At 37.5% G+C, this 14873-nt stretch overlaps 3 protein-coding genes across 5 annotated transcripts; 2 read left to right on the top strand and 1 right to left on the bottom strand.

Moving 5' to 3' along the window:
- Positions 3196-5908, top strand: LOC18778370 (putative F-box/FBD/LRR-repeat protein At5g56810). Of its 2 annotated transcripts, none has more exons than XM_020562899.1 (3): positions 3196-4669; positions 4942-5151; positions 5247-5908. In XM_020562899.1, the coding sequence occupies exons 1-3, from the start codon at positions 3749-3751 to the stop codon at positions 5538-5540; spliced, it is 1425 nt and encodes a 474-aa protein (XP_020418488.1). In that variant the 5' UTR covers positions 3196-3748; the 3' UTR covers positions 5541-5908. The 2 variants fall into 2 exon arrangements, with proteins under 2 accessions (XP_020418488.1, XP_020418487.1); XM_020562898.1 differs by having other exon boundaries at positions 3196-4753.
- Positions 6016-9449, bottom strand: LOC18778631 (vicilin-like seed storage protein At2g18540). Its single transcript, XM_007211511.2, has 8 exons — positions 8681-9449; positions 8415-8460; positions 8159-8208; positions 7941-7982; positions 7123-7236; positions 6625-6703; positions 6465-6536; positions 6016-6373 (listed from the first exon to the last, which is right to left on the bottom strand). Exons 1-8 carry the CDS (start codon positions 9418-9420, stop codon positions 6326-6328), a joined length of 1191 nt encoding a protein of 396 aa, XP_007211573.2. The 5' UTR covers positions 9421-9449; the 3' UTR covers positions 6016-6325.
- On the top strand, positions 9980-12148 carry LOC18779229 (pentatricopeptide repeat-containing protein At4g21705, mitochondrial). 2 transcript variants are annotated; one of them, XM_007211786.2, is made up of 2 exons: positions 9980-10367; positions 10844-12148. In XM_007211786.2, the coding sequence occupies exons 1-2, from the start codon at positions 10104-10106 to the stop codon at positions 12062-12064; spliced, it is 1485 nt and encodes a 494-aa protein (XP_007211848.1). In that variant the 5' UTR covers positions 9980-10103; the 3' UTR covers positions 12065-12148. The 2 variants fall into 2 exon arrangements, with proteins under 2 accessions (XP_007211848.1, XP_020416851.1); XM_020561262.1 differs by lacking the exon at positions 9980-10367 and adding an exon at positions 10371-10389.

Here is a 14873-nt window from a genome sequence, read left to right as displayed (position 1 = left end):
AGTGGTTTCGAATTCGGTGGAGGTGATGAATTTCGGATGGCTGATTTTTGTGGTGTGTGGAATCAATTATGTTGGCATATTTGTAGGTTTTGTGTATGTTTTCGTATGTTCTTGAGATGGTAGTTCTTACACTCAACCTTGGCCACAATGACAATGTTGGTGTCTTCACAGTGGCCGTGGCAGCAACTGCGCTGCTACGGCTCTTTTGATCATATGCTAGGTTTGCCAAAAACCATGCCTTTGATGTGGGCTTTGGATCGTTTTGTGCTTGGAGTGGGATTGATGTCCCGACTCGGGACTCCCGAGTGCATGGTTTGGGCTTTGGTTGATGTTGGTTGGGCCTTTGGCCTTTTTATATAGCTTTTGATGGACTCAGCAATTGTAAATGAGAGAACTAGACTATTTTCCATGATTGGCTTGTTGCTATCAACTTCTGAAAATGGGTGAAGATTGCCATAGAGCATTAGTGAATGGCTTGTGGATTTTGATTTATATCAGTCAAGGAGGACTTGGACATTGGAAACTCTAAATGATGCACAGTGAACCAGAAGACTATGTTTCTATATACAACCCTTCCTGATTCGATCTGAAATGGTGGGCTGCGAGATTCGGCAAATGGGGACTCAAATCAAGGAGAGCTTAGTTTATACAAATGCATTTATCCTCCAGTTAACAGCAGCAGAAGAAAAATTGAGAACAGCCATAGATATAAAAATTATGAGACAACATGATTTGGGTATAGAGAGAAAACCTCTTGAAAAATTCATTCCATTGAAGAGAATATAACCGTACAATGCAACTCAATCTTTTATATATAAAGTGATTTACAGTATAACGAATCAAAGAATTGGTTTCAGAGGCAAGAAACCAAAAGAATCTCTAAAAAGTAAAAGACTTTACTCATTACATGTATGTGCTAATTAACAGTCGTGGCTGATGCATGAAATGGAGGAGCCCCTTTGCCCCTTTTGGCTACTGCTATAAGTGCTTCCACCGTGTCCACATTGCTGAACCTCCGCCTTTGTCTTGCTAATCTTAACAAGTGCAAAGCGAAACTGGGATTTACACCTGATCGACCATTGCTGCACTGTGTCATCAGACGTCTTCAGTGAATTTACATCTGCAGTACTTTGCACATGAACCAGCTTTTGTTTCTTTTGCACGAATGCTTCATTGTTGTTGTCTTCATGACCATGATCACTCCCAGAATGAGCAGAAAGCCTCTTCCTTTTCATATTCATACAATTTACACTTTGGACAGAATCATGAGAAGCATGTGGCAAAAACCTTCTTTGAGTCCTCCTCATACTTGACCTTTTCTTCTTGGGTATGTTAATGTCACTGAAGTGGAAAGTTTTGAACTCTGACCTTTCCTTTTTAGCACAGAAACTGATGAATTCTGCAAGAACAGCTTTTTCTTCAAAAACCCACTTGGTTGTGAGTCCATTCCCATCCTCCGACTCCATCAATTGTTGGGTTGCAACTTCAGCCAACATATCCAAGGAAGAAGAAGAAGATGATGATGATGAAAAAACCCCTTTGTTTTGCTTGACCATGGCCTTCTGAGGAATCAAACACCCATCAAATCCATATACATGAAGTGGGTTGCAGCAGCAACTTCTCACAGCCATGGCCATGGCCTTCTCAACATCATCTTCCTCCCAATTTTTGACAACAACAGAAACCTCAGAGAGAAGATTCAACGAATTTGAATCAGACCCAAATTGAAAATCGCCCTTCATTCCCATAACCGAAATGCAAAAACAGAAATTTCACCTAAAAGATTAAGAACACAGAAATAAACCCAACTCAGAAAAGAAAGGGATAAATTCAAAAAGGATCAGAATGAGACAATGGGGTTAGGGTTTCAACTCGACAGAGACAGAGAGAAAGAGAAAGCGAACAAGTTTGCAAATTGTGATCAGAGAGAAATAATAGTTGGGAAGATTCACTATAAGGCGGTTTTTAAACCCAACGCTCAAGTGCACTCTCTCACTTTACTTTGTAGCTGTGTCTGTTTGTATTTCCATATCAGATTAGGATTGTAGTTGCTTTGGCCCCAATCAATTAACCACCCAAAGATTTCCCGACCGTTGGAGATAATACCTGAAAGCTGGTTTAACGCGGTTTTCTTCAAATTAAAGTGGCCACAAAGCACCAGTTTTCTCTTTCTTTCTTTTCCCCATTCTGTTTGTATTTGTTATTTGTGCCTGACTACCACTTGAATGATGAATTGCTCCATCCACATATTTATTTTAATTTTTGTACACTTCAGCCGCTCAGCCTGTTCTTGTTCCTTTCTTTTTTTTCCCTATTTTTCTTCATTTTATTTAAAGATACAATTGTTCAATTTTTTTTAATTTTTTTAAGACGTAAATTTTATAGCTAGTTTCATTTCATATAAGGAGTTTATGGTCTTGTGAAGAGTTATATATAGGGAGATTCACTATTATACCCAATATGGGGGCCCAAATTATAAAAATATCCTATATAAAATGGACTTTAGAAACACACCCAAAGCTCATTTACAACATAACAAAAAAGCTTTTAACTTCTTATAAATTACAAAATTTCCATCAATTTCTTAAAACAAGCCCAACCCCAAAATCTCATAAAAATACCCAAAACACTCAATAGGGCATCAAAGTAATTTAATAATCAATATTAAATTCAATAAGGCCAGCTATCATTTTTTGGGTTTTTTTTGGGTTTGTTTATAGAAATTCAATTGTGTAGGGTTTATTTATAATATTAGTGCTAGAAATGGGTATATCACTAAATATCTCTTATATATACTAACACTCTTGTGATTTTTGAGTTTTTCACAAAACCGCCTGAGGTTTCAGAAATTACCCAAACACTCCTTGACGTTTTAAATTATTTTCACAAACACCCTTTTCGTTGATTCGTCCAAAAATTGATGATTTCATTTTAAAAAACTTTTGCAAAATGACAAAGTTAGCCTCAATGAATACATGTGCAATAATCTTAATGGAACTTTGGCATTTTGAGAAACTTTTTTATATAAAATCATCAATATTTGAAGTTAGCCTCAATGAAGTTAGCCCCAAAAAAAAAAAGGTATATTCATCCATGGTCTTGTACGTATATTGTATATAAAGGTTTAGGGAGATAGGGTTGCTAAAAATCATCATCATCATCATCATGTTTTTTGGTGTGGATTGGAGGGAACCAAACCCTAATTGGGGAGGAATTGTGTCTATTGAATACACTTACTTGGTATCTGATCTAAGGAGAAAGACGCCCTGATATTTGCTAACTAAGTACTAAGGTTTCCAACTCCAGCTGTGATTGCATGGTTACCTAGGGAAGTAGTTCTTGTGTCGTAAGGGTTTAAAAAATAAAATAAAATAAAATATTCCCAAGAGAATGACTTTTGTAGATATTCAGAAGCAGCTAAAGAAAAAAAACACTTTACGTTCCTTGTTCACCAAGAAACGTTCCCTGTTCACCAAGAAACGTCTTACAGGAAAGTCTCTTTTTAGAGGCAATTACTTCCTCTCCAAGCTTTTCGCTTTCCTCATTTGTAGACTTTTGAAGGGTTCTCTGACTGTAATTTGGAACTATAAAAGTAACAGATTATGATACTGGAGCGTGAGTTGAGTTTTGTGGGGTTCCCCAACTCCACATCCAGTTCTCCGAAAACCGTAATAATTTCTCTCCCTCTTCTTCCGTTTTCAAAGCAAGAGAGTCCCCCCAAGTCCTCCTCCAATTCTCTTAAAACGCCATGATAAGACAGAGAAACCCAAGAACTCAAATTTCAAGCCCACGCCTTACAAAGAAAGCAAAACAAGAAGAGGAAGAAGACATGATTGCCAACTTACCAGACGATGTTCTTAGCCATATTCTCTCATTGTTACCAACCAAACATGCCGTGGCCACTACCGTTCTCTCCAAGAAATGGACCAACCTATGGACTTCTGCTTCCTTCTTCAAGCTCGACCTTGACGACAGACTATTACTGCGCCCCAAAAGCCTCACATCGATGCCTAATCACGCGTCCTTATTTGCCAACTTCGTGAACCACGTCCTTGGCCTCATCAATTTGCCATGCGTACAAAAAATCACCTTCTTTTGCTCCGACTCTTACGATTCGAATCTCATAAATTCTTGGTTGCTTGTTGCATGCACATCCAACGTTGTTGAGGTCGACATCAGAATTCCTTACACTCAAAATCCTATCGAATTGCCTCAAAGCTTGTATGCTAGTAGGTCGCTTCGGGTACTAAAACTAAATGCGAATATAAGGCTGGATTTTCCTCCAGATTGCGTGTGTTTTCCGAGCCTAAAGGTTCTTTGGATAACAGTTTATAACCAAGATGGTATTACATTTACGCAAAAGCTTTTCCATATCTGCTTTGTGCTTGAAGATCTGTTCATGGAGAGTGACATATTGAACAAGGAAAGGGAAGTGGTTTTCACGGTAAAATCGAATACACTTAAGAGGTTGAAGATTGAATGCTTGGTGCATAGTTTCGATATCGAGTATATCTTTGTGGTAGATTGCCCAAACCTTGAGCACCTTGATCTCTACGATGACTTCTTGGCCAAGTATAAAATCGCTACGGATTTGAAGGTACTTGATGATGCAAAGATTTGTATTGGACTCCCTTCTGCAGATTATGGTGCCTTTGAACTTTATTTCGAGGTAAAGCACTCTAACCGTGCTTTTGAGCTTCTTGAAGCACTCTCAAATGTCAAGTCCTTATCATTGTCTGGATGTACTACAGGGGTAAGTCTCTGCTTTTCTTTAACTTTACCACGTCACCTTTATATAGTTAAAACTATATGTTTGAATGTGTGGTCCAAATTTACAGTTGAGACTATAAGTCATGAGAACATTATTAAAATTTAACGAGTACATATTTCTATGTAGTAGCTAACCATGTTCCATTACTTTTGTTTCTTTTGCATGTGAAGGCTGTCAGCTATTCCTATGAGACTGTGGAACACACTGATTCTGATGAAAATGAAGATGGAATTGCACTACGGATCCGCTTGAGAAATTTCATGCTCAAATTTCCTTTCCTTGGGCGTTTGGAGCTGGGTTTCCGCACCAGTGAGAGCTGGACCATATTGACCTTATTGCTACATAGCTCGCCTAATCTGCAGCATCTTATCTTGAGAAAGGTATGTTTACTTTACATGAATGAACAATTTCAAACTGCTTGGTTTTCAGCACTTTCATCTTCTTACCATTCAATTTTGTTTTTTTTTAACGACAGGAACTAAATGGATACTCTGTTGGGTATAAAAGATTTTCTTATGGAATGCCCAAAGGATCGGTGCCGGAATGTTTGTTGTGTCACCTTAAAGAAATGGAGATTTGGGGATTTGAGGGGGTGAAATATGACTTGCCAATGGTAGAGTTCTTTTTGGGGAATGCATTAGTCTTGCAAAAGATGAAAATTTATGTCCAAGAATTATCTTCAGATGAAGAGATTATGCTCAGCGAGCATGTGTTGGAAATTCCAAAAGTTTCAGATGCATGTCAGGTGGAGATAAAATATGAATATTAAAAGAAAATTAAGGGTTGGGCGTCTTGTGATCAAAATTGGGTTTCCAAAGAATCACTCCTAACTTACCCAAGAGCAAGCCTTTGCTTTGGAAAGTGCTCCAACGCACCGGAGGAGGGCCATCCTGATACAAAAGGATGCTAAAGTCTACGCTAAGTTTGCCACCAACTTTGGCTACAACATTCAAAAGTTGGCACAAAAATGAAAAGGCAGTTCAAACCGAGCAAATCAAAACCAATGCAAGAGATTTAGTTTGATTTTTACCCACAAAAAGTGTAATTTGTGACCCAATTGAACCAAACCGCTATTTTATTGTACGGTGGTCGATTTGGTGACAGCTGCCGAAATCGAACAAAACCAGCCATACTATCTTCTTTTTTTATTGTTCTATGACACATTTCTTAGAAGTGTATGCTTAAGTAAACTTGTAGTGAGCAACTTCTATCGCATATTTTAAAAAGAAAAGAAAATCATAATATTGGCATTTCTCATGAGCATAAAGGAGTTGGTGACTTTCATGATCAATCTGCTAATAAATCAGTAAATAAAATACATCATTTCCTATGTATCTGCAAAACTTACCGAGCCGCTAAGGAGAAATTGGTCAGAAAATATAACCACCTAGAAAGTATGACATTCTGGCTGCAGTGGACAACCGCTACAGAGGGTACATTTAGTAATTCAGTCTAGCTAGATTCGTATGCACTTAAATTAGGAGAACGAAAGCAATTTGCTGCTGATGGTAGAAACATGACAGGATTAAATTCCTGAATTATAGCGACCCATTTTCACACAGCAGCATCAGGGTCTAACCTTCTCTGAATGGCAGCAGCAGCCTGGCATGAATAAGAGGTGATACCATAAACAAAAAGCCAGAACATGATTAAGAATTATAACAAGAAGACAGCTCTGGTTACTTATCCTCACCTCAAAGTTTCCAATCTTATACTGGTAAGCCATCTCTTCCCTGAGTTGAGCTTGCTCTTTCATTGCTTGTGCCTGAAAATTCAAATGGAGTGAGGAAGTCTATTTTTTGAATGAAGTTTACATGCGATAAACAATTGAATGTGATGAAGCAGAAACTAACCAGTCCACTCTGCATAGAGCGCTTCAGAGCTTCTACTTCTTCTTCCTTTTGCTTTTCACGCACTCGCATCATTTCTTGCCTGAATAGCAATACAATATTATTGGCTAAACACAAGAATGCAATCATTGCAATAAATTTGGTTTAACAGATCCAAACTGGTATCATGTTTTTCCTATCCTGTATCTGAAAAAAGTTAAAAGTTGCCCTTGCCTTTTTTCTTTCTGTGCACACAACTGCCAAACTAAAGTTTCTAAGAACATTCTAACACAAAATGACTAATAAGTTACATTTTCAGTTGCTCTACATTGTCTACAATTAAGGATTGTAAAAGTTTCATCTTTTCCCTTTTAATGGCTGGCTTTTCATATGAACGAATTGAAACTGAAAATTACCAAAATTAGTCCATAAAATGAAAACTAAAAACTACAGTCTCAGAGCAGAAACTTAAGATGCCACTTCACGACAAATCCAAATAACAGAGATAGCAATAAAACATACCGTCGCTGTTCTTCATCATTGAATACAGTACGTTCTGTTTGCCCAACCTTTTTATAACCTTTTTTTATTTCCTTTTCCAATTTATGCCTGTAATAAGCATCAAGGCTATAATACCTGCAACCACAAAAGTTAAAGTAATTACTAGTCATTCTGTGGTGTTTTGAATCATTTCACATTTTGAATATGTGCATTCACTTTTACAGGCTTTCTAGTTAGGGTGACTATAAACAAAAAAGTGAGAACATACCAACCCTTCTCACTCATACAACCAACCTGAAACGACATCTGTAACATTAAAACCAAACAAAGTCTTTCCAATTTAATATATTATCTCCCCTTTGTTTCCTTCTCCAAATAAATAGCTAGAAATCTGGCATGCTATGTTGTCAAATTGTAAATAAGATCCACACAATGAAACATGATTCCACCTATTCAAATATCCTGATTCACAATCTAATAACATAACATGTTAAACCATTTGGTAAGTACTAACTAGTTGTATTGGTCACACATAAAGTTATGAAAACAACCATTGACAAAATTAGGCGGATCAAATTTTAAGTCAAGAAGGATATTTCACTCAAATTAGATAGTGCACATATTCCATTCTCCTTTGAGAGTCCCTGGAGAGAGAATGAACACCACCGCCTAAAGCTCTAGATAAGAAGATGACTAATGTTAAATAATTTATCATCTTATTGGGCCTTATTAGGTGCTTGGATTAAGATACATAAAAAGGGGGGAACAAAGCTATATAACTTTTTTGTTTTTTGGAAAAGTAAATGGAAGAGCATAAAATTAATAGAATAGAGCCTTACTTTTTGGAAGGGAAGGTAGCTGTGTTGTGATCTTCCATGAACCTATCAAGAAGGATACAAATTTCTACTCAGATTGTAAATTCCAAAATTACAAAAGCTAACATATTCCAATTATCTTCATTACATACTCAGTTCCAGTGAAATTAAAAAAAACTAAAATGATAGACCAAAAAAGAAGATAAATTAAATGCCATCCACACACACAAACACACACTTACTGTTTGAACATCTGCTTCTCTTCCCAATTTGGCAGATGTTCCAGGTTCACCTAAAGAAAGATAAAACAATTATCATTAAAGCAATATTATCAACTCCTGCAATTCAGAAACTGACAAATACATGACTTCTTCAGAACACATATAAAAGAAAAGGGAAAATCAGCAATCTTAGAACTTCAACCAAGATATGTGAAATAAAATATTCTGCAGCTTTCTGGTTTCATGGGGTGGAAAAACAGTTGGAAAATGAACTCACCTGTTTTACTTCTGCCAACCATGCAGTGAACTCTGGTCGTTTGTTCCTATATATAAATATCAATCATCAAATTCAAACGGCCATTAAATAATTAAACACTAAAACTACCAAAAGAGAGAAATTAAATTTTGTTAAGGGACAAGTAGACTTGAAATAGAATCAGCAAGATCATCAAAGCTCATATCTTTTTCATACAATTTCTCAGCATACAAACAGAAACTCTAAAACCCTAAAGCAATAAAAAAGAAAAAGATCAACTAACATACCACATATCAGTTTCTCTAATGATCCCATACTTCCCCCATGAATTAGTGACAGCTCCTTTCTTTCCTTTCTCCTTCTTTTCCTTCCTCTTCTTCTTTCTCTTCTCCTTCTTCTTCTTCCTCTCTTCCTCTCTTCTCCTTTTCTTCTCCTTCTCTCTTCTTCTCCTCTTCCTTTCTCTGTCATCGTCTTTCTCTTTCCTCCTCTTCCTCTTCCTCCTCCTGTCACTATCACTTTCGCTCTCGCTCTCACTCTCCGACGCCGAATCCGAGCCGCTCTCCTCCGACTCCGACTTGGAGTCCGAATCCGAATCCGACTCGCTACTGTACCGCCTCCGCGATCTCCTCTTTCTTCTATCGCTCCTCACGCGTTTTTCATCACTTGACTCGGAGCTTTCCCGTGCTTTCCTTCTGGATTTTCTGCGTTTTCTATCTTCTTCGGACTGGGAATCGGAATGTTCTATCGCTTTCTCGGATTTTCTTTCGTTTTCATCCTCTTTCTCTGAGCTTTTGCTTCTTCTCTCTTGAACGCTGCCATTTCGATCTTTGCCCATTTTGCTGTTCAGGAAAAGAGTGAGAGGCAAAGAGAGAAACGCATTACACAAGGGTGGAGGATGGAGGGTGGAGCTGATTGAAGGGATGGTTTCGTTTCTGTGTTTCTTGATGAGACTGGACAGAACAGAACAGTCAAAGAAAGGGCCTGATGGAGAAAAGGCTGGGGTCTCCTCTAGGCCCAATATTGACATGGATCGCAACCCTCTCTAAGTGGGCTGAAACATGGCGCCGTTCTATAGTGACTGTACTACATATGGATTATAAATGTGAATTTTTATATTAGTCATATAATTCACTTAAATAGTAATTTTACTTAAGTTTAATGAGTATGTCTAATATAAAAGTCCACATGAGGAGTCCATATATGACACTCTCACTATAAAATTTCACATGTTTCTTTTCCAAATTGACAATGAGTATATCTCTTGACACCCAAACAAGATTTGTGAACACTCAAGACACGACTAGAGGTATCAAACAGGGCCATGCTAGTATAAACATGGCAGTGTACAATACAAGAACAAGCTGAAATCCCATTTGACGACTCTACCCAATGTGACCTGAAGTTTGGAGGCTGGTAACATCTCCGACCACCCTCGACCGAGAGGAAAATGATGAGAAGAGGGGGAGGGGATGTGCAAGGTTTTTTCCTTTAAATTCCCTAATCTTGTAGCTTTTTAAGTTTTAGGGAACAAAATTAAAATTTTGAACTTAAATATGGGATTGGGTGTGGATAGAATAGCCCAAAATCCAACCCATCCAAGGCCCAAGCAAAAGAAGAAGCAAAGCCTTGTCATTTGACCCATATGCCACTACCACTGCCGCTACCACTACCGCCAGAACATCTCCAAGACCCGCTTAAACCTTGCCTCTCATGGCTTTTGCAGTCTTCAAACTCTTGAAGAGGCACCAAAACCTCGCTGCAGATGTATCCCCAATCAAATTTGACTGCAGAGCAAGGCACACTGCCAACACAAGAAATCTCTTCTCAAGAATCAGTCCTCTTGGGGACCCTTCTCTCAGTGTCGTCCCAGTTCTTGACCAGTGGGTTCAAGAAGGCGGAAAAGTCAATTACTTTGAGCTCCAGCGGATCGTTCGAGACCTCCGGGCCCGAAAGCGATACAGGCATGCCCTTGATGTGAGTGAATTTGAGCAAAAAGGTCTCCTTTTGGTTGCTGATAATGATTTTTATTCTGTTTTTCTCTTGTACTAAAACTTCTGCTAATTCATTTGGTTGCTAGTAAAAATCTAGTCTTGTTTGTTTTTCTAGTGTTTTTTTTTTTTTTTTTTTTTTAATGTTTGTTGGGTTGGGTTCCATTAGATGCCGAAAAACTCGCCTCAAACAGTCTATTGGTTTCAATTGAATGATTCTTTGCCTGCAATCCCCCACTTGCTTGCTGAGAAAATTGATATATATATAAAAAGATTTTTATAACAGGTTAATTTGGTCATAGGGAAAATGGGAAACCCACAAGAAAATGAGCTTTGGTTTTCTTCGTTGTTCAGATGAACTGATAGAATTCATTGTCAGGTTCTGATATTTAACATATTCCGCAGTTTTCTGTTTCCAGTTGACATGTTACTCAAGCTTCTGCCTTTTTCATTGTTGTGCAGGTTTCTGAATGGATGAGTAGCAAAGGCCTGTGCCAATTTTTACCCGGTGACCATGCCGTGCAGCTTGATCTCATCGGTAGAGTTCGTGGTCTAGATGCTGCAGAGAGCTGCTTTAGTAGCTTGAGTGATGAGGATACTAGCAAAAGTTATGGTGCACTTCTAAATTGTTATGTGAGAGAAGGCCTCATTGATAAGTCTCTCTCTTATATGCAGAAGATGAAAGAGTTGGGTTTTGCTACCTCTCTCAACTACAATGACATTATGCGTCTTTATATACATACTGGCCAGCCTGAGAAAATCCCGGATGTGCTATCAGAGATGAAAGAGGAGGGTGTTTCTCCTGACAATTTTAGCTACAGAATTTGCATGAGCTCTTACGGAATGAGATCTGATATAAGTAGCATGGAGAAAGTTTTGGAAGAAATGGAGAGGGAACCACACATCTCCATGGATTGGCTTACTTATGCTTTGGTAGCCAATTTATACATTAAAGCAGGTCTCCATGACAAAGCATTGATCTACCTGGAAAAGAGTGAAGAGAAGGTAAATAAAGATGCGCTTGGCTACAATCATCTAATTTCACTTTACGCAAGCCTGGGATGTAAAGATGACATGATGAGATTGTGGAGCCTTGAAAAAACCAAGTGCAAGAAGCAAATCAACAGGGATTACATTACCATGCTTGGTTCTCTTGTGAAGCTTGGGGAGCTTGAAGAGACAAAAAAATTGCTAGATGAGTGGGAGTTATCATGTCTCTCTTATGATTTCCGAGTGCCAAATATCCTCCTAATCGGATATTGTCAAAAGGGGTTGGTTGAACAAGCTGAAGACACTCTTCGAGACATTGTCAAAAAAGGCAAGACTCCAACTCCAAATAGTTGGGCAATTCTTGCTGCAGGATATGTGGACAAGCAGAAGATGCAGAAGGCTTTTGAGTGCATGACGGAAGCTCTGAATTTACGGGCAAGAAACACAGGATGGAGGCCGAAACCTGGTGTGGTTTCCAGTGTATTGAGTTGGATTGGAGACAATGGAGACATTGAACAAGTAGAAGCCTTTGTAAGCTTAATGAAGACTGTGATTACAGTAAATAGGGAAATGTACCATGCCTTGATGAAGGCATACATCAGATGTGGAAAAGAAGTGGAAGGGCTTTTACACAGCATGAAAGAAGATCAAATAGAGGCCGATGATGAAATCCTAAGCTTACGACAGAAGTAACACTGAAACGACAAGAAGGTTTTTTTATTGGTACTTTTCCCTCTTCTATGCTATTATATAATGAGAACTATAGTTTTGGTGCAACTCTTTACTTAGCATGTTATTGGTCACAGACCTGCATCCATAAAACTTACAGCCACTGAAAATTCAATTGACAAAAACACAAGCAGATAATTTTAGTTAATCTTGGGAAATATTAATAATGCAGAACTGTTAGAAAATGCATTACAACGGCCTTTTGAAAAATAAAATGCACTGGAAAATAATTTATGCCTGTACCTTTGAAGAGGCTATCATATATAGCTTGGTCTGGTTAATCCATTATGATCATTGATTTATAGGTATGTATACCAAAGCAACACTTACTAATGGTGATAGGGTATTATAGAAAAAAAGAGCAAGGACTCAACTCTATTGGTGGCAATTGGCATATGCAATTTTTTTTTTCTTTCACTAATGTTCCTAATCTCTTTGGTTTTTAGTATTAATTCTTCTTGCCCAATGATTTTCATTTAATTGATTAAATAAAATCCTGTATGAGCCAATTTTCGGAAATTTTGCCGAAAACTTCACAAATGATAGTAGGTCGAATTTCCAAGAAACAAACACAGATGAACAAAAGAAAACCGAACACAGTTCTGTTTGCTTCACGGTTGATTGGTTTCCAGGAAAACAGAAGTAAACAACTAATGGTGAACTTTTGGCTTTTGAAATAACATCACTGCAAACTCAACAGAAGAATTAGCCAAATCCAACACTATAACCGAGTTGACTTACCAAACAACAAGACCACACACCTCATAATTTCTCTCACTTGCATTTCCTTTATCTTCTCAACAACCAAGTAGAGGGTTAAAGTACATGTGATTCCGTTTGTATATGTGTATGTGTATCAGTGTGTGTCAAGTTTACTTGATTATAATTTCGACAATGTCATATTCTCACATACTAGCACCTTGACACATGCTCACGCATGTGCCAATTGGTTTTCTTTTTCTTTTTTATTTTTATTTTTAGAATTAAGAAAAAATAACAGGGTAGTTATGTTCCATAAAAGTAAGACCTATTATCTTATTTTGTTTTTAATTTTAATTTTTTTAATATTAAAAATGTGAATTTACGATATTATCCTCATTTAATTAATAATTTCAATTCTTAATGTTTGAATTAACAAAGGGCATTTTCTGGTATTTTGAATGTTTCACCATTCTCTGCCTTTTGCTTTATATATATAGATTATTGAATAAAAATAATATATATTAAAAAATGTAAATACTTTATAAGGTAAACTGCCGAATACTCCTTGAACTATAATACTTGTCGAAATGTTCATCCTAAATTATTTTTTCAGTCAATTTAACCATCAGACTATTTTAAATGGCCAATTTAGCCCTTGACGTCAAGTTTTGAGACTTCCCTCTAACTTTCTGTTAATTATAAGGATAAATTTGTCATTTTACAAGGACAATATCAACAAATAATAAAGAAAATATAAAATCATGATTTCTTCTCACTTTCTCCTTGTTTTTAATTCTTTCTTTTTCCTTTTCCTTCTTCTTCCTCCCTCTCTTTGGACACAAACCCTCATAAATTTTTTTTTTTACCAGATCTGCAATCCTGTCACTGATGAGGAATCTGAAAAACCAGGTGTCGCTTTGTCTTTGAAGGTACCACCCCGGACCCGAGCCGGGTTATTGCGAGTGCTAGGGAGGCTTGCACCGAATTTGTGGGTGCAACTGCTTTTGAAGGGGAGTTGATGGCTACACAAGCTTTACCTCCCAACTCTATCTCCGCCTCCTTCCTCGTCGGTTCAGTGAGCACCACTCACTAATTTCCAGGCGTACCAAAATATTGACCAAATTTAATTCTACTAAGAATTCCATTAAGCAAGGAAAACATGGAGAAACTCAACACCACCAACTTTGTCATATTCTCTCTCTCTCTCTCTCTCTCTCTCTCTCTCTCTCTCTCTCTCTCTCTCTTCCTTCTACCTGGAATAATCGGCAGCGGATCCATGTCGCCACGCCTCTGCACCTTTGGCCCAACCGTGCCACCAAATTGGCAGATCCCCAAATAATTCTTAGCAAAGCCACCAAATTTTCTGACCGAAAAAGCCACCAAATTCTGAGATAAACTACAAAATTCCAAATAGCTTTTTGATTTATTTTATCAAAAGCCCTTTTGTCAATTCCAAAAACTCAATTTACCAGAAACTCTGAATACCATAAATTCAATTTAGCCCAAAACTTTTGAAACTCAAATCACCCAATTGCTGTCGCAGACCATCAAGCCATGGTTTGTAAATTTCTAAACTCAAAACCCAGAAAGAGGAAGGAGAAGAAATCCCTAAACCCAAATTGGTTTGCTCAGAAAAACATAGCAATCTCCATGGCAGTGTTGTAGAGGTGGGTATATCTTCAAGTTCTCCTCCTTCTCCACCTTCGCTGTTGCTCTTTCACTGGAAAAACATCCGCATCTCTTTCACTGAAAAAATCTTGCAGATATGGGATTGCAGAGAGAGGGTTTTGGGGATGGGGTAGGGAAGACGTTGATTGCTAGGGTTTTTTTGTTTTTGTTTTTGTTTTTTGCCTTTTTAGTTTTTAAAGATTTTATTATTTTTAACGAAAAATTGGATGAAACTACATGGAAACTAACAGCATGGGCTAAATTGGCCATTTAAAATAGTTTGATGGTTAAATTAGCTGAAAAAATAATTTACGGTGGACATTTCGACAAGCGTTATAGTACCCTAATTTATATTTAAAAATATATTATAATGGCCGAAGTTTTAAGTTGTATTATGCGAAAC

This window comes from Prunus persica, chromosome G4 (genome assembly GCF_000346465.2).
Source record: "Prunus persica cultivar Lovell chromosome G4, Prunus_persica_NCBIv2, whole genome shotgun sequence".
Classification (NCBI taxonomy): domain Eukaryota; kingdom Viridiplantae; phylum Streptophyta; class Magnoliopsida; order Rosales; family Rosaceae; genus Prunus; species Prunus persica.
Note: the sequence above shows the minus strand (reverse complement) of the source record. Positions and strands in the feature narration are given on the sequence as shown.

What these genes read in the sequence shown, in the direction of transcription:
- LOC18778370 (XM_020562898.1), top strand. Translation starts at nt 3,749, where the DNA reads ATGATAAGACAGAGAAACCCAAGAACTCAAATTTCAAGCCCACGCCTT. An exon ending in TGTCTGGATGTACTACAGGG is followed by an intron (nt 4,754 to 4,941) that starts GTAAGTCTCTGC and finishes TTGCATGTGAAG; the next exon opens with GCTGTCAGCTATTCCTATGA. An exon ending in AGCATCTTATCTTGAGAAAG is followed by an intron (nt 5,152 to 5,246) that starts GTATGTTTACTT and finishes TTTTAACGACAG; the next exon opens with GAACTAAATGGATACTCTGT.
- LOC18778631 (XM_007211511.2), bottom strand. Translation starts at nt 9,420, where the DNA reads ATGTCAATATTGGGCCTAGAGGAGACCCCAGCCTTTTCTCCATCAGGC. An exon ending in ATTAGAGAAACTGATATGTG is followed by an intron (nt 8,461 to 8,680) that starts GTATGTTAGTTG and finishes ATTTATATATAG; the next exon opens with GAACAAACGACCAGAGTTCA. An exon ending in GGTTGGCAGAAGTAAAACAG is followed by an intron (nt 8,209 to 8,414) that starts GTGAGTTCATTT and finishes ATCTTTCTTTAG; the next exon opens with GTGAACCTGGAACATCTGCC.
- LOC18779229 (XM_007211786.2), top strand. Translation starts at nt 10,104, where the DNA reads ATGGCTTTTGCAGTCTTCAAACTCTTGAAGAGGCACCAAAACCTCGCT. An exon ending in GATACAGGCATGCCCTTGAT is followed by an intron (nt 10,368 to 10,843) that starts GTGAGTGAATTT and finishes ATTGTTGTGCAG; the next exon opens with GTTTCTGAATGGATGAGTAG.